The sequence below is a fragment of the Lissotriton helveticus genome, chromosome 2_1 (genome assembly GCF_964261635.1).
Source record: "Lissotriton helveticus chromosome 2_1, aLisHel1.1, whole genome shotgun sequence".
Taxonomy (NCBI): Eukaryota; Metazoa; Chordata; class Amphibia; order Caudata; family Salamandridae; genus Lissotriton; species Lissotriton helveticus.
The window spans coordinates 1,341,133,730-1,341,157,124 of NC_136059.1; the positions used below are offsets into that span (position 1 = coordinate 1,341,133,730).

At 45.0% G+C, this 23,395-nt stretch overlaps 1 protein-coding gene across 7 annotated transcripts in view; it reads right to left on the bottom strand.

Annotated features, from left to right (window-relative positions):
- AFF1 (ALF transcription elongation factor 1) overlaps nucleotides 1-23,395 on the bottom strand; it is a 1,572,806-nt gene that overhangs the window by 89,252 nt on the left and 1,460,159 nt on the right. For all 7 annotated transcript variants that reach the window (XM_078676276.1, XM_078676278.1, XM_078676273.1 and 4 more), the window contains one exon: nucleotides 16,175-17,077. In XM_078676276.1, coding sequence (XP_078532402.1) covers nucleotides 16,175-17,077 — 903 coding nt within the window. The remainder of the gene's footprint in view (nucleotides 1-16,174; nucleotides 17,078-23,395) is intronic.

Here is a 23,395-nt window from a genome sequence, read left to right on the forward strand (position 1 = left end):
CTGGCCATAGCAAATAATAACGGCAATAGGGGACACCCTGACGAGTGCCTCTACCTACGGGCCATAGTGCTGAGATACACTTCCCAGTTTTAATCTGAGCTGAAGGGGCAGAGTATAGAATTTGTATCCATTTCTGCCAGTACGGAGCTATCCCAAATAGGCTCGGCACTTTGTGAATTTAACCCCAATGTAGGCAATCAAAAGCTTTCTCCAAGTGTAATGAAATGCAGACAGCGTTGGGAAAGGAAGCTTCTGATACGCACTCAATGTGCCACAGCCTGCAAAGGTTTAAAGAGGTGTTTCGACCCAACATAATGCCCGCCTGGTTATCACAAATTAAGTTCGATAGTTCTGGCAAAATCAACAAGCAAACAACTTCGTTAACATTTTTTAGTCAGTATTTAAAATAGAGAGCGGATGATACGACGCCAAGTCCGCTGGACCCTTGTGGGGTTTTAATAACAGAGATGAGTGAGTGAATGAATTAATTAATATTAGCCTTATAAAGCACAACTTAGCCCGAAGGCGTCAAGACGCTGCTGGTGGGCCATCAGACGGAAAAACACATGAGTGAGGCATTAAGTGTAGGGGGAAGGGAGCCTTTAGAAAATATGGCCTTATGTTATCATAAACTGAGGGGCAAATTGCTGTGCTAACTGTGTATAAAATTCAGCTGGTATGCCATCCGTACCTGGGAATTTCCCCCGAGGCAGGGCCTTCAGAGTCAAGAGAATCTCAGGTGCCATAATGGCACTCAGGGGTGGGAGATAAAAAGAGGAAGCTGGGCAACAAAACGATCAAACTGACCCTCAGGCGGTAGTGGTGGAGCAGCATGTAAATCCCTGTACTAATTGTAAAAGGCAGCATTGAGCGGTGTCAGGGTGTGAGCAATGCCTCCGTAGGAGAGAGAGAGAGTCGATGGAGTACAATCAGGCATGCGGGGTAACCAAACATGCCAGCAAGAGACTAGATTTGTCTCCCTCATCGTGGGTCCTACTTAAGTAGGCAGCACAGTCATGGCACCTAAGTAGTTCAGCGGTATCAAAGTGCTTAGCTCGTTCCTCGCGCAAGTCACCCACTCTTTCAGAGGAGAGCACCCCCGCTCATTCCAACTCAGGCCGAGTCGAGTCGGCCTGTTTGATTTCCCATGTAAGCACCCTGCAGGCACCCAATGTGATTTTAATGCTAAGCCCCCTTGTGACTATCTAAAAAGTTTCTCACTCCATCAAAGGAGAAGAGGAGGGTCCTGCATTCTCATGTAAGAAGGTGTCAATATGTTTGAACCCTGTCTGGAGGAACAATGGGGCATCTAACATTCTAACCGACAGTCTTGAAGTGGGAATTGGTGGGGAAGGAGCACCCCATGCCACCATCATACAGAGAGGGTTATGATCTGATCTCACTTGGGGTGATAGTGGATAGAGGTCACTGTGTTATGGAGGGATGTAGAACAAACAAAACAGTTGAGTCTGGAATGTATTTTATGGCCCAGAGAGTACAAGGAAAACTCTCTGCATGTTAGATTTTTAAGGCTCCATGTATCATCTAGGGCTCAGTGAGTCAACCATTGCCGGGGCATATCAGAATTAGGAGACACTGGAGGTTTCGGTAGGGGAGGCATTGAGCAGTCGAGTTGAATGTCCAGGACTGAGTCTCCTCCAATGACCGACAGGGCAGTTGGCCAGTCTAAAAGTAAGGTTGTTAGCCAAGTCCAAAAGGCCAATTGATCGGAGTGGGGAGCATACACATCACTTATGTTCCGTGGGTGGCTATTAATGGAGCCATGAAGAAATACAACAAAGCCGTCCCGGAGGATGGGTACCTTGTCCAGCCTGGAAGAGACCCCGCTTGAATCCATATTGCAACTCCTCTAGCAGACAAGCTCAGGCCTATGACCTAGCTCCACCATCCAGCCTCCAGCCGGGACACTTTCCCAGTGGTCAAGTGGGTTTCTTGTAACAGAGCAATGTGTGTATGCCAGTGGAGAAGTGCTGCATATACCCTAAAACGTTTTTTGGGGAGTTATTACTCTTGACATTCATGTAATTAGGTTAGATGAGTCAGCGAATTTGTAAAGTAGAGGAGCTGTGGTTAGTGTTGGGACCAAACCAGTTTAGTGGCAAGGGTACCAATGTATACCGGATAAAGCTGAGAGCACCAGAGAGGGTGTGCATTGCTATGGTTGCTCAGACAGAAACCAAAGACAAACAGGCTGCGAAAAGCAGCCCAGGACAGATAAAAAAACACCACCATTCAAACATAGCACGTAACTTAAGACAAACATGCCAACAAGGCAAAGGAAAAGGGAATGGAGGACAAAACAAGACAATAACTTTCCCAGACAGATGGGCCAAGGGAACAAGGAGGGTGTTGTGGTGGTTGTAGAGCAGGATGTCTAATCCCGCCAATCGTGCAGAACAAATAAGGCGCGCTAGTAGGCCCACTCATGTAATAGGGGACCAAAGTATGGCAGAACAGCCTATTAACCGGTGCATCCCCAGGCAGGGGACGGATCACAAATCCCAACATATCTGAAGGCAAAAGGTGTGCCATGGAGGTAGTCACATAGCCTGTGATGTAGGCTGGTCATAGTTAATGAGAGTCAGCCTAAATCAGCTATACTTATAGATTGCACAGTGAATGGTGGAAATGAAGGAGTGTCAGAACCATGTTCCTCTGATGAGGGATCCTCTCCTGAAAAAGTGGTCTTTGGGGACATGAGATAGCGCTGCAAACAATTTGACAATACCTGGTGACTTTGGATCCCATTGTTATTTTTTTACCTGTTCTGCTATTAGTGGAACGCCACATTGCCACTACCATGTCACTCAGAAAGGATTTATTTTTACCACTATCCAGCAAAAACTGGAGAACAACATTTCTGACACTGGATTGAAGCAATGTGCACTGTCGATAGGTGGAAAATGCCTGATTATATTTGCTTAAAAACACATTCATGGGGGGCGTGGCTAGCGACCGGCGAAAATGGCCACAGCCTAAGAGAGCTCCAGAGATCGCAGCGACAGCTCCGGTAATCCTGCCATTAATCCTGAATTTCGCGCTGTGGAAACTAGCAGCGGAAGCACCACAAGACCTCCAGCGACTGCTGTGAAAGTTTGGGCGAGAAACGTGCACCCGGTGACCTCGGCGGTCGAGGGGTGGAGCAATGGCCTAGATCCTGCAGAGAAGCCGGGACCCCCAGTGATTGCGGCATCCGCCAGAGGGCTAGGCGCGGGCGGCGGATGACGCTCCTGGCCTCGGACGAGATTTGGCCGCATACACCCCGCAGCGAGGACACATCCTGGCGTCGATCAAACAGCCAACGGAGTGTGGGTGAGGCTGGGGCCACCGTGAGTGACGAGGCAAATGAGAAATAACGTCTCAGGGAAGGGAAAGCGCGGGCCTCCGGCATCCATTGCTGGAATAGACTGGTCGGGACGCGAGGCCTGGACGCCGAGTGCAGGCATCAACAGACTTATGGGGACAAGAGGTACAGGGTATGCTGGGCAGCAAAGATATCACCCTTGGAGAAGGGGGCACACACTGGGGAGGCGGCCAGCCATAAATACACAGGAAAAGTGACAATTGCCCAATGAGGAAGCTACTGGGCTCACAGCCATAGTACACATAGTATAAGCCAGACACCAACGGGCTTACACTAACAGCCCCCCTTGGGCCCCTATGAGCTGCCCGACAGAAAGAGAAGAAGCACCATCGCAACGGGCCCAAAGGACAAAAGCTAACTAGCACACACCCCCAGCACTGATTCAATAAGGACAGTGAATGGCCTGTGCTGCCCCCCCCCCCTTCAAACTGCTGTTTAAATACACCGCTCGGGCGAGCTTGGCCCGCACCACATCAGGAACACTATGACCGGTAGGGGGCCGAGGACGGTACAGAGCAACCGTATAGATAAATACGCCACCGCCAGGGAACAAAAAGAAGCGCAGGAGGCGACATCAACTGCCACAAACAGTCAGCCGACGGAGCAACCGAAGGAGATCACCCTACATGATATGATGGCTGCACTACAACTTATGCAAAACTCTATTGGCACCATATTCTGTGACATAATGTTACTTTGGGCCAACATCTCCAAAATGAGCACGAGAGTGGCGGAGGTCGAAGCCACTACGACAACCCTATCAGCAGACACGGCCACCCTGCAGCAGCAGGTATGACAACTAGAAGCTACAACCAGGCAGTTGGCGGAGAAGCTAGACGATCAAGAAGAGCGATCGCGGCGAAATAACGTCCGCCTGGTAGGTGTACCAGAAAGTGTCAAAGGGCCGGCTCTGGATCTCGTTGTGGAAGAAATGATCCAATCCCAATTGCAACCACGGGGACTTTCAAAATTCTTCTCGGTGGAAAGAGCCCACCGAGTGCCGGGCAGACGACCCAAGCCGGGAGCCCCCCCATGGCCTATCCTGGCGCGCATATTCAACAACAGAGATCGAGACGCGATTTTACAGCAGCTCGGGTCGGTCCCCCCCTGCGTATTGATAACTGTGAGGTGACTATATCCGGACCACACAGCTGCAGCCACTAAACAACGGTGACATTTTACAGAAGTCAAGAGCTTCGCAGTAGAGAACTAAAATATGCAATGCTCTTTCTGTCAGATTCCGCCGTGTTGAGCCTGCCTAGCCATGAAACTACGTTTCCCATGATCCTTCCTGAATCTCCTCAGGAAGTACTTCAGAGGAGGAGACACGCTTCCGGGTGCGTGTTATTCCTGACTTCGTCCCCGGCGTGAGAGCAGACACTCTGCACGCCAGATCCTGTTTTCTAGACACGGAGCACTTTGTGTTATCTATGATTCCGAGGTAGGATCCTCTCGTCAGGGGAGTTCCTTGTTTGTTGCGCTGATTTTCCCCGGCAGCGGTAAGACTTGTTCTCCCGATTCCTTTACTCTGTTTACTGGAAACACTTTCGACCACGGCTTGCGGTGGCATGTTTCCGGGGTTTTGATTTGTACAATGATACGAGGATAGTATCATTCTGAGAACTGCCGCTTGAGTAGTAAATAAGTTGGTGGCAGCATTCGCAGTCGCGGAGCGCGGTGGTGGTCGAAACCACGCGTTACCGTGATTCCCTGGCAATGTTCTATAACTAATTCAACCCTGAACTCAGTCACGGAGCGCAGTGGTGGTCGAAACCACGTGTTACCGTGATTCCTTGGCTATGTTCTATATCTAAATAAACCCTGAACTCAGTAGCGGAACGCGGTAGTGAAGTTAACTACGCGTTACCGTGTAATTACCTTGGGACTGGTGTTCTGTAAAAGAACAGAACGCCGTGGTGGACGCAACTACGCGTTGCTGTTTGTTTTCATTGTTTGTGGAGAGTGTATTATCCGACAGGGGCATTGAGGGGCGGAGTGTTGTGGTTCTTGCCTCCTACACACTTCCGTATCCTCAGCTCTTCGTCTGGGAACTGGTTTGATCATAATTTGAAACTCATTCTTTCTTTTTTTTTTTTTTAATCTTTTTATTGAAAGTTTTTGCTGTTACATACAGGGCACGGCATTATTACAGACAAAATATATCACAATGAGAGAAAAAGCAAAAAGAACAGCAACAATAAAAAGAGCAACACCCAGCTGGAAAATAATCAAAAATAGCAATCCATGTTCTGAGAACATAAATCTAGTCAAAAGAGGTTTCCATTCTATAATTTTCCATAACCTCACTTATATACAGTTAAATCATAATCAGCTGTCTACCTTTTATGTCTCTCACAATATTACAATAATAGCATTTGATACCTTATATGTTATCCTAAATCACACGAGTTTTACTCGCATCTAATTTTTATTCTATTTCACCCTCTTTCCATCGTGTAATGGGGCCCCATATTAGCTTACCCAACTTCCTTCCCTTTTTCCCTTTCCGTGCATAGATCTCTTTCTCCACATTATATGTTGTTATTAATTTGGCCAACCAGTTATGAAAAGTAGGGGGAATAGGATCGATTCATGCAGACGCTATAAATAATCTCATAACTGATAGTGCTACAAATACAAATTCCCTCCCGCTTGGTAGTTGTTCATCCTCCACATTCACTCCTAATAATATTGTTCCGGGAGTTAGCACAATTTCAGTTCCTAGAATGTTGTTTATGAAGCCTTCGATATCTTTTTTAAGTGAATATAGATGAGGACACATTGCAAATACATGTTTTAGATCAGCTTCCAGACTTCCACACCTATAACACTTAATACCCACAGTACCTCCCCATTGTGCTATTTTTGCAGGGGTATAATATAAATGATATAACGTTTTATAGTGTTGCGCCTGCAATGGTGCCGAACATAACAGAGAATATCCCTTTTCTAAAGAGATACCAAAGCTTTCCCCGCTAATATTAAGATTGTCTTTCCATTTTTCATTCCATTTTTCATAATCATCCTGTTTTGATTTTATCAATTCAGCATAAAACCTCTTGATAGTACAGTCTTCCCCTGATTGAACCACTTCCATAATCGGATCGTGCCTAAAGCCCAATGGACCTCCCTTTTTGCTCAAGAAGAAGCTCCTAATTTGTAAGTATTTAAAAAATTGCCTGGTGTCTAGCTTAAATCTAGCCTGCAATTCTGAAAATTGAAAAACCCCCTGTTCCCCCATTACATCCCCTATACTTCTAATTCCCTTACTTTCTCACTCAATAAATGTGGAACCCGAGAAAATCTCTTGTGGAAGATTTGGATTATCTATAAATCTAGTGTATACATTATATTTGCCCAAGCCTGCTCTTTTAATAAAGCTTTTCCAAATTGTATATGCTGCTATAAGCGTCTTAAACTTGGTCCTTTTGTAATAACTAGCCTCTGAACTTCAGAAACACATTCTCCACTTCTATTCCCAAGGTTAGTCCATAAATTGCCAGTGTTCCAAATTCGCTCCAGCCTTCTGACTCTGCCCCTCCCAGCAAACCAATCATATTTTGAAGAGCTGCCGCCCAAAAATAAAGCTTTAATTCTGGTACTCCCCAGCCTCCCCTCTCTCTCGGGAGTGTCATAAATCTGAGGGCTCTTCTAGTTTTCCCCTTTGCCCAAATGAATCTATTGATTATGTACTTTAATGTTTTAAATAATTTGACATCGAATAACAAAGGTATGGCTCTGAATAGATATAAAAATTTTGGGAGAACCAGCATTTTTATTATATTCATCCGCCCCACAATTGACATGTGCAAGTTGTCCCACCTGTCCAGGTCTTTCTCCACTTTCTTAATTAAAGGGGAAGTATTCTTCTCTACTAAAGAGTCCAAATCTGCCAAGATAATTACCCCTAAGTATATGCCTGCCTGCGTCACTCGGTTATCTGTACAGATAGTATAAGAATTTTTAATTATCTGTGTTTTGGATGTATTTAATTTATAACCCGATATCTTTCCAAATTTCATCGCCTCAATTTCCACATACTCTATAGATTCAGTAGGATTAGGAGTGATTACAGCGACATCGTCTGCATAGGCTAAGATTTTACAGTGCCCGATGAGTGTTGTTAAAGGTGTAATCATCTCAGACGCCTCTATTCTACGGATTAGTGGGTCCATATATATAGCAAACAAAAGCGGTGAGCAGGGGCACCCCTGTCTTGTACCCCTTTTTATTTGAAATTGCCCCGTGTTCCCAGCATTCACACGTAAAGTTGCTACCGGGTTTAAATATAAAGTCTGTATTGCTTTAAGATATCCCTGTTTAACACCTGTTCTCTCTAATGCATACCAAAGATAATCCCAGGAGACCCGATCAAATGCTTTTTCTGCATCAAGTAACATTACTGCCATCGGGTCTCCTGTGACTGTTGTAACATCAAATAGAGTTATTACTTTGCGTATGTGGTGAGTAGTCCCTCTTCCCGGTATAAATCCATGTTGAGCACTACTAACTATTTTGTGAATTACTCTGGCAAGTCTTGATGCTAGTGCCTTGGAGAATACTTTCACGTCTGCATTCATTAAGGTGATGGGCCTATAAGATCCTGGTTCCTCCGGATTTTTCCCTTTTTTCAATATTACTACCACCTCGGCACTCCCCCATGATTTGGGTGCTGATTCACCCAACTGTGCCAGCTGCATGATCTTTATTAGCTCTTCTTCCAAAATATCCCAAAACACTTTGTAAAACTCTATAGGTATTTGGTCAGGGCCCGCTGCTTTCCCTGAGGGAAGGTTCCATACTGCCTCCTTAATTTCTTCTGTCTGCAAGACCCCCTCTAGGCCATCTGCGTCATCCTCCTCCAATATATCTACCGGGATCTCTTGGAGATACTCCTGCATGTCCTCTTTAACTCTCCGAGTGTTTCCCCCCGCTAATTCGTCATCATATAACTTCTCATAAAAAGTCCTAAATACTTCCCTTATTTCATTCGAATCTGTATACCCCCTACCTGATGTATCCCTAATTTCTCTCACTGTTCCCGCCGCTTCTTGCTGCCTTGTCCGGGTAGCCAAAATTCTCCCTACTGACTCGCTCAGTTCATAACACTTCTCCCTTTTAGTAGTGTATATTTTCGCTGCCTTACTAGCTATATCACTCTCTGCTTCGCCTTTTGCTTTCACAAGTTCTATCAAGGCATTATCCATTTGACTCCCAATCAAAACACATTTTTCTAAATCCTCCTCTGCCTTGAGTACCTTTTCGGATAGCTCTACATTCCTCAACTGCTCCTGCTTCCGTTTATAAGAATTAAAGCTCTTCGTTTCCCCCCGTACCCCTGCTTTAAAGGCGTCCCAGACCACCCCCAATTCTGCGCTATCCCTATTAATGAAAAAAAAATCGCTAATCCATTTATTCATATGTTCGATATATTTATCCTCTTTTAACAGCCCTCTTTCGAAAGTCCAGTTTGTATATTGTCTAGCATTTGTTTTTGTTGCTATTGTAATTACTAAGGGATTATGATCGCTAAGGATCCGTGGCAGCCTTTCTATATTTGAATTCGATATGGTAGTACTTGAAACAAAAAAATAATCCAATCTTGCACAAGTTCGATGTGGGGCTGAGTAATATGTAAAACCTTTGTTATCCAATCTCTTTTTCCCCCTTACATCTGAGAGAGCATTATTTAAGACTAAACTATGTAGTGCCTGGTTAACTCTCCTTTTCCGACCTTTATATTTTCCAAAAGAGCCCAATCCTAATCCATCTGCCCCATTTATATTAAGATCACCTGCCAAAATAATTTTCGGTGCCCAGTTAGCTAACTCCACATCTAAAAATTGAAAAATTTCGGGGTCATCCTCCGTTGAACCATAAACAGTTACAAGCGTTGTCCACTCCCCATCTATCAGACACTCAACCATGGCCCATCTTCCCCATTTATCCTGTGCTTTCTTCCTAGTCAAGGTATTTTTATTTCTAGCTAAAATAGCTACCCCTCTTTTTTTTACCCCTTGACTAGAATCTACTAATAAATGAAATCCTAAATGACTAAGAAAATATGCTTGTGTTACCATAACATGTGTTTCTTGGATACATACAAAATCCACATTCATTTGTTTTAAGGCCACTGATATTTTTGATCTTTTTTGAGCATCATTCAAACCACATACATTCCATGTTACACACCTAACACCCATAACTTAACTTATAATATAACTTTTCCCACATCTAATCTCGTATACACCCTAGCCATTATTATTGTCCAACGTCTTATAAACACTCTAGCATCATTATTTCTTATCTTTCTTCCTTCAGATTTTCGCCTCCCTACCCATTCTCCCATTTCTGCTGTTGCCCCTTCTGAGATACATCTCTCGCTTATGTGTCGTGCCGTGTCCTGTGCCCCCCCTAACTCCCCCCCAACTCCCTCATCCCCCTCCTCCCCCCTCCCTTACTGGCAAATAGGTCAATCCTGACCTATGTGTGACAGCCGAGCCCCCCCCCAGGGGACTTTCCCTCAGCCACTCCCCCATGATCCATCTCTTAAAACCTTTATTCAAGGTGTAAAGAACTCGTCCCCCCTTTTTTTTTTTCCCTTTTAGAATTTTATTTCTTTGTTATGCAAGCTGCTTGTCTTATGTCTTCAATCCGATTGGATTGCGTATTCCGTTCCCTATGTGTTCTCTCTTCTCGAAGAAAGGTCAAATACTCTTGCGCAACTATTTCAGAGAAAAAAACTCTGAACTGCCCATTACGTCCTACTTTAAGGCGAGAAGGAAACAGCAAATACACTTCACACCCTACATTTTGAAATGGTATTATAAGTTGCCTCATACGCCATCTTCTCTCCACTGAAAACTCATTCTTTCTTTTGGCTCATCGGACCCCCAAATACATCGTGCCCTCTGTGCTGTCATGTGGTATGTTATAGGTGGTTTCTCCGGGTTGTGGATTCACAGCTGTGTATTCTATGTGATGTGAAATAAAGGTTTTTTAAACTTTCAAAAAAAAAAAAAAATGTTATAGGTGGTTTGTTTAGAATCACAACATTGTCTGAAGCGTCAAATTAGGTGGAAGTCATTTTTCACATCTTGTTTATGTTTTCCATAGGGAATCCAAAGACAGTATTGGAGCGACTAAATTGGATCATTATCGAGGGTCTTTTCTTTTATTATATGCAGGTATTCTTGATGCATGTTTAGTGAGACTTTATGAGAGTAGCATTTTGCTTAAACGTAGTATTTACAGAAGGTGTCTTTTGTCGTTACAGGTATCACTCGCTTGCTGGGTCTTTCCTTTTCCCTTCCTTTGTTTTTTATTTTAGTTTGTTATTTTTTCCCTCATCTAATGGCTTGAGCACCCTGTATATTCACATCAGGGTGTTGGTGACATTTTGAGGTGGAACCATTAGTGCATCAACTGGATCCCGTGGAGGTAAACCTGACACTTTCCGGCAAAGTTAAGAGTCGAAGCAGAAGGTAAGAGCTGTTTTTTTACATCGTCGGAAGAGGCGCAAGACTGGCTGGAGGGCTGTCGCCCTACCAAGGGACACAACAGACGGGATGCCGGAAGAAGACAACAACCCTCGCAAGCTGCTCAACACAAGGAGGCGCAAGGATCACCAGTAATGCGCACTGACGCAGGACACGAGAGTGGAGCTGAATGACGCCCTGAAAGGAGTACCTTTACGACACGAGAGACGTCCTGAGAGCTGCTGATACACCGAAATGCCCCTTCTACAGAGGGCCGGAGCCCACCCACTAAAAGGCCGACAGGCTGTAAAGCGGAGACAAAATCATTGACCCTGTAGACTAAATGCAAAGAACACTGGACTCAATTATGAGATGATAGGTGAACATTTCACCCCTGAAGGGGAGGACACGGTGAGGAATGCATGTACTAGATTGAACAACTGTATCGGGGTGATGCGGGGGTCACGGAGCAACTCTCCCCCTCACGCAAGTACACAGTTGTGGGGTTCAAGCATTTTGCTAAGTTGGGGAGGCGGGTAGTTCCAATTCCGCTAGGCAGGGAGGCGGTGAAGGGACGGGATCAGTTAATGACTGAAGTTACTGGTTATGTTACAAGTTTTTTGTTGTAAGATTATAAAAAGAATTGCTCTAAGGTATTACATGGCTTGCAATTCTGAAATAGCTCAAGATAACTTTACTACAACCGATGCCTATGGCAGACACACACCAAGGTGACAGGGACGGAGCCCTACGAACGCAAACCTACTGCTGACTGTGATTTCATGGAACGTAAATGGGTTGGGGGACAAAATTAAGCGTGGGTTGGTGTTACGATATCTCAAGCGGAAGACTCCAGCCGTAGTGCTCCTCCAAGAGACCCACCTACAAGGATCGACAGTCAAAGCTCTAGACCGCTGGGGCTGTCGGATGGTAGTGCACTCAGACTTCACCTCTGGCTCTAGAGGAGTTGGGATTCTTGTAAACAAGCGCTTTCCCTTGATAGTAACCGGGTACCATCATGATGATCAGGGTAGATTTGTGGCACTCTCGTGCCTGTGGGATGGTAGGCTGTACAATGTCATGTCAGTATATATACCGCCTACGTTACATCAGATCACCTTCCCAGATCTCCAGAGGTTCCTGCTTACACTTCCCCAGGGGGAACTGATAATGGGGGGGAGATTTCAATGCCACCATGAATGCAGACATTGACCGACAGCCTCCAAGAACCACAAGTAGCTCCACTCACAGACTGCGGGAATTTGCAGATGAGCTTGGGCTGCTGGATCTATGGAGAACGAGACACCCAGAAGACAGACAGTTCACATTCCATTCAGGAGTGCACAATAGCCTATCCAGACTCAACTACATCTTTACTCTGGCCACAGGGGTACGAGGTTTAGCGGAGGTTAGACACTTGCCCAGAGGCATATCGGATCACTCCCCAATCCTAATAACATATGCACCAGATGATCCACAAAACCAGAGGCTGTTCCCGATCCGCAAAGGGTATCTCAAGGACCGTAAGATAAGTAAAGACCTCATTAAGGTGACTAAATGCTATTTTGAAGAAAATCAGCACTCGGTCTCCTCTCCTACTACCCTATGGTAGGCATACAAGACAGTGCTCAGAGGACATGCTATCTTCCTAATTACGGGTCATAGGCGAGAGCGCCAGAAACACATTGACAGGCTGGAATTAGAGGTCGCACAGGCAGAAGCGGCCCTGGCAGCAAGCACTACTGAGGAGACCGCACATAGACTACACTTGGCACAGCAGGAATAGAAGTCATTTGCACATGAAGAGGCCGCCACTAGACTGACTAAGACACAACACGCGATTTATGAGCAGGGGGATAAAGCAGGCCAGTTACTGGCCTGGTTGAGAAAGAAAGAAAGGGCACACAATTGGATAGCTCAGATAAGATCCACGATGGGGCCCTAGTAACTACACCACACCAAATCACTGAAGTGCTCGCACGACACTAGACAATTTATACACCCCTTGCCACTGCACTGGAAGACGAGAACATGGCATATACACAGGATATACGCATGCCTGCGCTAGGTGCAGAGACCATAGCTGCCCTAGATGAAGATATTACTCTGGAGGAACTTACACAATCCATTAGGGCGTTACACACGGGAAGGCGTTGGGGCCCAACGGGACCCCAATTGAGTTTTGTAAGCGGCCGGCCCCACAGCTTGTACCACACCTACTAGCCATGTACAGGGAGAATCTAGACAGAGGGATTCTGCCTAAAGACCGGAGACTCGCCACCATAGTCGCGATACATAAGCCCGGTAAGCCGCCACATGAGTGCACATCTTATAGACCTATCTCCCTCCTGAATGCAGAGGCCAAAATACTAGCCAAGATGCTTGCAACCAGGCTGCAACCATACTTTTCAACGGTGATTCATCCGGACCAGTCCGGCTTTATGCCCCACCGCAACACAGCGTTAAATCTCCGAAGGCTGCATGGCGTCATGGAACGTAAATCAACCATTATGGAAGATGCAGCTATACTCACCCTGGATGCGCGGGTGGCATTTGACTTAGTGGAATGGCCTTAACTTTTCGCAGTGCTTAGGCATAAGGGATTCGGACCTAAGTTCTGTGCATGGGTCCAACTACTGTACACGAAGCCAGGCAGTGGTGAACTGTCATTTATCGACGGAATTCCAACTAGGTAGAGGGACACGGCAAGGCTGTCCTTTATCGCCACTTTTATTTGCGATAGTACTTGAGCCACTGGCGGCAAGGATCAGGCAAGACCTGACTATACGAGGGCTGAAATGGACCGATGGATGGGAGGACCGCATCTCGCTTTAAGCGGATGATATACTACTATACTTAACGTCCCCGGCACGACCCATTAACTGACTCTTAGACATCTGTGCGGCCTATGGGCACGTATCGGGATATACCATCAATTGGGAGAAGTCGCTTCTCTATATCTTGCATGGCCCTCCTCCACGACTCCCACGTGGATGTACGCTCCGGATAGTCACGGACGGGTTTAAGTACCTTGGGATATTTATCACACATGACCGCACACAGTTTACGGAACAGAACTTGACACAACCCCTATCGCGATTCAAAAACGATGTCAAGCACTGGCGCACACTACCTCTGACGCTACTGGGGAGAGCCGCCCTCTAAGATGATGGCACTCCCACGGTTCTTGTACGTGCTACAGAATACACCGTTCCTTATCCCCGCTGCCTACTTCGCCACGATTAATGCAGAAGTGACGACCTTACTATGGGATGGGAAGGCGCCCCGCATAGCCCCACGCAAACTAACTAGAAGCTGGTATGATGGAGGAATAGCTCTTCCAGACATCAAAGTATACTATTGGGCATCCCAGCTTGTGGCTATTAATCAATGGCCATACATGTGGTGCCAGTGGATCACTGGAACCATCCCTGAGGGAACACCATATTTTCCTCTACGAGGCCATCTAACCATGCGTACAAAGTTAGTACAGAAACTACTAACGAAGCGCTGATATTAACGGATTAAAACGCGAACGCATGACAACTAAAACTCCCACACCCTTCATGTTTTTTCTTTCAGTATTTAGCAACCACGATCAAGTACAGGCATGTAAGTTTCAAACTACATACGTTTTTCAATTTTTTTCACGAGGGTTAACAGCTGGTGAACGCAATAACACCCACGTATAATGAATGTATAATAGAATGACGTTATGATACAACCACATTATTGAACCAAATGGTAAATATGTTTTATGTTTGTTTTTTGTTGACAGTATCAGTCCCCGATGAAGGGCATTACAAATGCCCGAAATGCATTGGATATGAAGTTTAATAGATAATGCCTTATCTGTGGAAAATGTATAAAGTTTAATAATCATCATTGAAAATTACCAAAAGGAATAAACATTGGAAACCTTTATTTTTGATGAAACTGTGTGGAAATCCTCTTGTGTCCATAGAGGAAAATATGGTGTTCCCTCAGGGATGGTTCCAGTCATCCACTGGCACCACATGTATGACTGATTTAAAAGGGCGTCGGAGGAGTTTTTGACGCCACCTGCGGAGAACCTAAAAACTAAACTAACAAACAAGCAAATACCAAAGCTGTGCACCCTTCCAATTCATCTAGTATTAATCAATGGCTCCACATCCCCCAAGAGGATCCAGCGTTTAGGCTAGACAGACACCTACTAGTCCCTTCAGGGATCATGGGGGCACTATACAATAAAAAGAAGAAGCACAACATAACAGGTCCAACGTCACATACATTACGCATATGGTTTGAGACGCAGAAAGCATTGGGCTGGGAGGGAGTAGTGACACAAGCGATGCCGCTATGGGACACAAAGACTCGGGATGCTGGGCAATACCAAGGGTTTCCGCAATTGGGACCTAATAGGTATATCCATAGTTGGAGACCTATGGCAAGAGGGGGAATGGTCACCTTTGCTCATCTCCAAGCCACCTATGGCCTAGCACAGGGAGAACGATTTCGCTATTTGCAAATTAAGCATGCACTCCAATCCCTCCTACCGCCAGGGACAAGACATGAAGAACCCTCACCACTGGAGGAAAGACTCTTAGCGGATCATCTACACACAAAAGTGATCTCACTGACCTACCATAAGATAATTAACAATTACTAGGATCCCACATCAGCACTGAAGGCTACATGGGAATGCGATCTAGGGGACATTGAGGAGGCTGATTGGCGGGAAGCGCTTTTCTTATACGTTTGGAGACCATGAATGAACTATAACCAAAACGAAACACACATTTATTAAATGCATCAGTTAGCTTGTATAAAGTCAGGCAGTGCGAGTTATGCATATTAATAATAATCCATGCAATGGTTACAAGCAGGAAAATTAAAAATTGTTGCACTGTTTAGAAAATAAAATAGTTATTAAATCTTGGTTTACAGGGAACTTTCTTTAGCCAAATCTGCGCATTGGTTAACAGCAGATATTCCTTATGGCACCTACTGTAACAACCCGGTTAACATCAAAATTTGTATTATTTAGTGGATCGAGTAGGACTATTGTAGCACGTCAAATCCATCTTCTTTTTCATTGCTCTGTTGCCGTTGAAATGTACCCAGTGGGTAACAATGAATGATGCATACTTTTAGGCTACCCAATTAATCCCAATCTGTACTTTCAAGGGAGAGCTTTGTAGCATAGATCTATCGTTATACACTAAAGAAATGCATTTGTTGTGGATTCACTTAACAAGAAGTTTATTGTCATATATAACTGAGTATGAAAAGTTGCACAACATTTTACATACACTGATGTTCGCCTCACCTTCCGTTTCTGCGGCACCTTCAGAAAGGCATCTGCACGTTTCTTTTCTGAATCCTGCTTCGGTCTGCTTGTTGCCTCTTTGCCCTCCACCTTGTTTTTCTTCTGATGATTGCTTTTCTGTGGAATCCTTGAAAGGAGGGAAAGTTCAAATTTCACGATAAGTGATTCAGGAGTTTGTTGCTCCTTCTGTGATGACGATTTGTGTTCTCTATTGGGTACCGGCACTTTGTCTCTGTGGTTCTCCTCACGGATCACAACTGTGGGTTTACTATCACTAGTCCTGTTATGGGCAGTGTTTTGTTTATGGCTTTGATGGCCACCAGAGAGTTCAACGCGAACACGGGCCACATGGGTCTTTTCAGTCCCACAGTCTGGAAGTGCCTTGTGTGTGATCTGGTGTGAGCTCCTGTGCTTTTTCTTTTCAGATGATAACAAATCTGTTGGTTTTGGTTCCTTTTTATCACCTGGCTCCACTTTCGTTTTAACTTTTGGCTTTTCTTTTGAAGGCTGCTCATTTGTCCCATAAGGAGCAGGCTCACTTTCCACTTGAAGTCCCCCCTTAGGCTGCTCTGGTACTAACGCTTTCCCTGGCTTCCTGGGCTGCTTGGTACCAACAGTCTGCCTAGGGGTGGGCCCCTCACTGTGCACTACTGGAGATTTCTGGCAACTTTTTTTGCCTTGGTGGTGTCCCTCCTGGGAAGTTCTTGGTGTGTTTTGGAGAACAGGCTCTTTCGCCTCAGGGGGATCACAAGAAAAGCTGGTGGATGTATCCTCTTCTTTGATTTCTTGGTCGTTCAGTGGCTCATGGTCCTCCTCAATTGGATGATCTGCCAGAGGGGCTGGTTGACTCCCCTTGTTCATAAAATATTTTAGCTGCCATGTATTTGATGTTGGAGGATTAGACTACAAAAAAAGGAAAAAAAGTGAAAAAAAAATTAAATGAGCTCTAAGGCACAGTTATAAAAGAAGGAAGCAATAAAACATGTGACAGTGGGAATATTTCAACATCGAACCTAAAATAATTGACTCTTCTAAATAATATATAGGTTGAAACGGACTAGATTGTGTTTCCCATGTGAGATTGTGTTTCCTGTGTGCTGCAAAAAATAGGTCAGAAGAAACGTGACGCGAGCAAATGTTCACACCAGACTCACATTTTATATAGTCTTTGACAATATTGCTTACCCAACATCCGTGTACAAATATATACAATTTTTTGCGCTTAATGATAGAACAAAATTAATATGTAGCCTTTAAGATGATGATAATTTTTTTCCAGTTAAGATAAAAAAAAAATCTTGTAACAGGGAAAAAACTATTATTTAACTTGACCAGCAAGAGGTTACAGTTAATATTTGTATTTTTAAAGGGAAACTTCAATCTAGAATTTTGGTGTAATGGAAAAAATACATGTTTCTGTGGCACAAGTAGACAACTAATTAACTCCACAATAACCAGCTGAATCAAGGTGGTTGTAATTTCACCACCACCAAGGCTGCATTTGCCACAGATGGATCTTGCTTGGGTCATGAGGCCCCTGGTGAAATGCCATTTATTGCCAGTGTTGGATGGCGGGAAGCAGGCAGCCAGGCTCCCACCTCTAAGCCAATCACAACGCTGCAAGCAGCGTTGTTATTGGTCAGGACACCACCCAGCCAAGGGCTAATGGCCCGGCCATGTTCTCCATGTGGCCGGCATTGCAGCCTACATGGAGAAGGGCAGAGTCTGCATGACTAGTTTGTTCGGCCCCAGTGGGCTGACGAAACCAGTCATGCGCACTCAGGAGTGGGCACACCACTCCTCCCCTGCCCAGCCCCTGCTTGCATAGCCGCCCCCCACCCCCACCCACAACCAAACCCTTCTGCTTTCTCGCAGTGCAAAAAGAAGAAACATTAAATGGTAGTTATTACCATTTATGTTTCTGCTTCTCGCACTGTGAGAAAGCAGCGGGTGACGCTCCTCCGCAGTACTGGAGGAGCCGCCCGCAATTTTGTGCAGGTATGTAGTTAGGCGAATATGTGAATGTGGGTAGGAGTATACAATGGTGCCTGAATATTGATGAAAATAACTAGAAGTATTAACTAAACCTATACGTGCTGAGAAAAAGCATGTATGTCATTTAAGGGTCGCAGATGCGCCCCCTGGCCTCAGAGGTGGCAATAGCAGTGTCAAGAATGCAAGGGTGTCTCACATTATAAGAGACAATCCTGTGTTCAGAGACAGGTTCCAAGCTCGTTTTATGCCCATTTTCCATTACATTAATAGTGAATAATGGTCTACTATTCACTATTAGTGTAATAAAAAGTGGAGCAGAAAGATCTGGACATTCACTGCTAGCTCAAGTAAAAAACAAAAAATGGAAATGGCTTTAAATGTATTTTGTGTGCAGTCATGTGGGTGAGAGTGGGTTTGTGTGACAAAGCGTATGTACACATTTGTGTTTGTATGTGGGATCATGGGTGTGTGTCTGTTAAAATGAGTCTGTTTAAGTGAGTCAGAGTAAGTGAGGGAGTCCAAATGAGTGACTCCGGTTGAGAGTGAGGACAAGTGACGGAGTGAAACTTAAAGTGTGCAAGTGAGTGCTAATGAGAGAATGAGAGTGAGCAAGTAAATGTAAGTGAGCATATGATGCTTATAAATCTACTGTTGGTCCTGGCATGCTTCTTGGTTTATAGAAGTACCCTTGGCAAAATGTTGGCACTGGCATAGTAGATGAAATTCTTTGCTTAGGTAGCACCTGTGGAAAATTGCTGGTGTTGACACATTGGCGGAAATTCTTGCCATATGGGATTACAACTGTGGCATTACAACTGTGGCAATGTCATGGGGCCATCCATGACTAAAAGTAGCCCTTGATATATTTGACCTAACTTTTGTAAAAAGGATGCCCCATCGTACATGGAAAGCAGTATTAGGAAAATTCTGGCACAGGCATACTGTATGTAATGCTTAGGCAAAATAGGCCCCCATGGTAAAATGATACTCTAGGAATGGACGTAGCTTTTGACATAAGGGGCACCCATAGAAAATGTTTCAAACATAATGGGTCAACTCATGGGGACTGTCGGTTTCATTAGCTTGGTACACCAAAAAAACAACTTGAATATTTAATGAGTGCCTTTTCAGAGCCTATGGCTTTTTAGCAAATGTATGTGAAAATCGTATGTTAAAATGCACTAGACCAGTCCATTTTTTTCAAAATGTTCTCAGAAGAGAGAAAATACCACCCTTGGTTCTCCCCTGGAAGAATATAGAATAGTAATTACAAAATTATTATGCAATTTCCGTTATATTAATAATTGAGAAGTCATCAGGATTCAGATGATGTGACATCACTCCTTGGGATGATTCGGGATCAAGGGTCATATGATATCACCTCCTGTCTCTTCATTAAGGCGAAAGAATATATGACGTCACTTCCGTTTCCCAGGAACATTGGTGAATCGACGTCCATGTTAAAAAGCCTAATCCCTGGAAAGCAGATAGACTCTTCGAAAGGCTGGTTAGCTGGGATAGCGACATGGAAATTGGGATAGAGTCTGGGAAGGATAAACTGGTATTATGCCTTGGTAGTGCTTTTCTAAAAGTTTGCCATTCTAACATGATGGAATGAATGTTCATGCTCATTTGTCTTTTCAAAAGGTAGGCTGAGATATATAGTGTGAAAGTTTGGATAAGTTATTCATTGAAATATTGACGTGGATCAATTTCTCCAGCTTGCACACAATACACGGTTCAGAGACCAAAGAAAGGAAAAAGATTAGCAAGGACTGATAGACTGCCTGGACATCAGGTGACTCCGTCAGGGCCAGATCCACTGAACGGAAATAACTCTTCACACATAAGAACTGTAACCAAGAAGATCTCATTAACTGAGTCCAACAGATCATACTTTAACAGCTATTATGTTCACAAGGCGATAAGTGGCTGGGTGCAATGGCTCTGTTGGCTAGGGCATCCACTGCAAAAATCTGTGCTCCACCTCATGATTACAGCTGTGAATCTCCGTGTGTCCACTCAACCTTTCATCCGTCAGTGGTCTCTAAAATGAGCACTAGTAAGATGGAGAACAATAAACATCTGTTATTCATTGCAACAATGTCCATGTGGTAAGTGTGCACTTTATAAAACACGAATTTGCAAAGCAATAGGTCTTGCATTTACGATACTTTGAGCTATTGGCACTGTAAATATCAACAGCTTAAATTCTGGCAAATACAAGACCTATTGAATTGCAAATATTGTTTGTTTCCAAGTGCCCCATGACGCGCTTGCACTGAGAGGCCACAACCCTATCTTTAGATGAGCCATGTCTAAAGAAAGGGGCGTGGCCTCTATTAAGTGCAAGCGTGGCATGGGCTGCTTGGAAACAAACCACAAAAAAATATTTGTAAAGCAATAGGTGTTGCATTTGAGAGAGTTTAAGCTATTGAAGAAAATATTAAAATCGCTTTTGTGACTGAATCATGGACGGACGCGGCTTCGGGCCCGGACTTAGTTAATGCCACTCCCCCTGGTTATATTAGTTTTATGAGAGACCGGCCACTGAGGAAAGATGGAGGTCTGGCAGTTATCTATCACAACTCCCTTAACGCTCTCTTTCATCCGCTAACTGTGGACGGCTGTGAAGCGGTAGCGTTTAATTTCACCTTAGCCAATCATCACTCATTTAATGGTTGCTTAGTTTATAGACCCCCCTGGTCCTAAAAACATCTTTTTGAGCTCTGTGGAAAGTATTCTGGAGGAGGGACTCTGCTCTAAGGACTTTACAGTCTTGGGAGATTTCAACTTCTATTTAGAAAACCCCATGGATGCGGACTCCAACGCACTTATGGACCTGATGGATGGCGCCGAGCTTAAACAACTGGTTAGTGGCCCCACGCACAAGGCCGGCCATACCCTAGATGGGATTTTCTCGAACCACCCTACCCTGGGCTTTAATAAATCTTTACCGCTCACCTGGTCCGATCACAGGGCGCTGCTATTTGCCATCTCTGTGCCCAAATCCCAAGGTGAGGGGTGCCCGCCTAAAGTAGCTAGGGTTTGCAGGGCCTGGAACAAAATTGAGGGAAGCGCACTGGAAGATTATGCTCGCTACAAAGGAGCCCCCTCCATTAAAGGTGGAGGAGGCGGCGCTTGCCCACACTAGCTGGATTGATAAAGCCTGCAATATCCTCGCCCCACCCAAACTACGCCTCCTGGCCAGAGCCCAGCCCTCAGCGCCATGGTTTTCGGAGGAATTAAGAAATCATAATTTGGAATGTAAAAAACTGGAAAGGGTCTGGCGGAAGGAATACAGGGAAAGTGATAGAAGTCGTCTTAAACAAAGTCTCCTGACATATAAAAAAACGGTGGTGAAGGCAAAACAAGAGTATTATACCAATCGTATAAACTTGGCTAAGAACTCTGCGAAGGAACTGTTTACTACAGTGGCAGCTCTGGCTGACCCGGCTCCCGCGGCCGTTTCTGCAAGCTCTGAATTATGTGAATACCTTGCCAGTTTCTTTCTAGGTAAGGTTGAGACGATTTTCAAAGCCTTCTCTAGTCAGGAGAGGCAGAATAGCCAGGCAGCCTCTTCAGAAAACATTATGCAGTCATCCTCAGGACAAATCCTCGATAGTTTTTCTCCAGTAAATGGGGAAGAAATTAGGCGGCTATTCTTAGCAGCAAAATCAGGTGCTCCGTCAGACCCTTGTCCGGTGGCTGAGATAAAAATGGCCCCAGATCCGGTAGTTTCATCGCTGGTGACCGTATTTAACAAAATGCTTGCGACAGGAGGTTTTCCAGTGTGTTGGAAACAGGCATCAATCTTGCCCCTACTTAAAAAACCTAACCTGGATATCAGGGACCCAAATAACTATCGTCCAATAGCAAGGCTTCCATTACCTGCTAAATTAATGGAAAATGCGCTGAATTTCCAACTAAGCTCCTTCCTGGCTGCTACTCAATCTCTGGACCCCTCTCAACATGGTTTTAGACCTTACCATAGCACGGAATCCGCCCTCATTAAAACAACTGAGGAGATCGAGCGGTGACCGATGCGTGAGGAAGGGCTGCCCTGGTGCTGCTGGACCTCTCCGCGGCCTTCGACTCGGTCCACCATGGGATCTTACTTGACCGGTTGAAGGCCTGCGGAGTTCAAGGGAAGGCTCTTGACATACTTAAAGCCTTCCTGTCCGGCAGAGGCCAGAGGGTGGCCTTAGGAGACTATGAGTCAAAACCTTTCATCTTGCCCTGCGAGTCTCTCAAGGCTCGTCTTTGAGTCCTACGTTATTCAACGTTTATGTTAGCTCATTGGCGCCAGTAATTCGGGCATATGGTTTTGATCTTACATCATATGCTAACGACACCCAGATTGTGGTGTCGGTATTACCAGGTAAGGAAGATGATGTAGCTAGGAACTTCCAGGAGTGTATGCTGGCGGTCGGAAACTGGATGGCAATTAATTGCCTTAAATTAAACTCGGCAAAAACCAAAGTCATAGTGTTTGGCTCTAACACTAACTTCTGGAGCCCAAGATGGTGGCCAGACCAGTTGGGCAAGGCCCCCACCCCTGTAGCTAAGGTGAAAAACCTGGGGGTGTTGATCGATCAACTTACCTTTCGTCCCCAGGTTAATGCACTATCTTCTTCGGTGGCCTACCTGCTCAAATCCATCCGTAAGATCCTGCCATTCATCCCTGGCAGTGATAGGAAAACGGTTGTTACAACGTTGGTCATGGCAAAGTTGGATTACTGCAATAGTCTATTTCTTGGTGCTCAACAGGGGGTACTCAATAAATTGCAGGTACTCAAAATGCGGCGGCTAGGCTGATTTTGGGGATCCCTAAATTTGTCCCCGTGTCTCAGGAGCTGGTCAAGCTGCATTGGCTTCCAATGCGAAAGAGAATTCTCTTTAAAGCTTTATGCCTAGTATTCAAGTCCTTACAAGGCAAGGGGCCCTTATTCCTTCGGCGGTACTTTTACTGGTTCCATTCGACTAGAAATCTTAGATCAGCTACATGGGGTTGATCGTGGTGCCTCGTACTAAGAGAGCGCGTTGGGGAGGCAGAAGCTTTGTGCTGGGCGCAGCCAAAGCTTGGAATGCCTTGCCTCACGCCCTCAGAAAACTGACGGACCTTATGGCCTTTAGAAGAGCTTTAAAGACATGGTTGTTTACCATCTGATTTCCTAACCTGCCTCTATATCAGGAGTAACACTTAGCGCCAGGACACCTACGGGT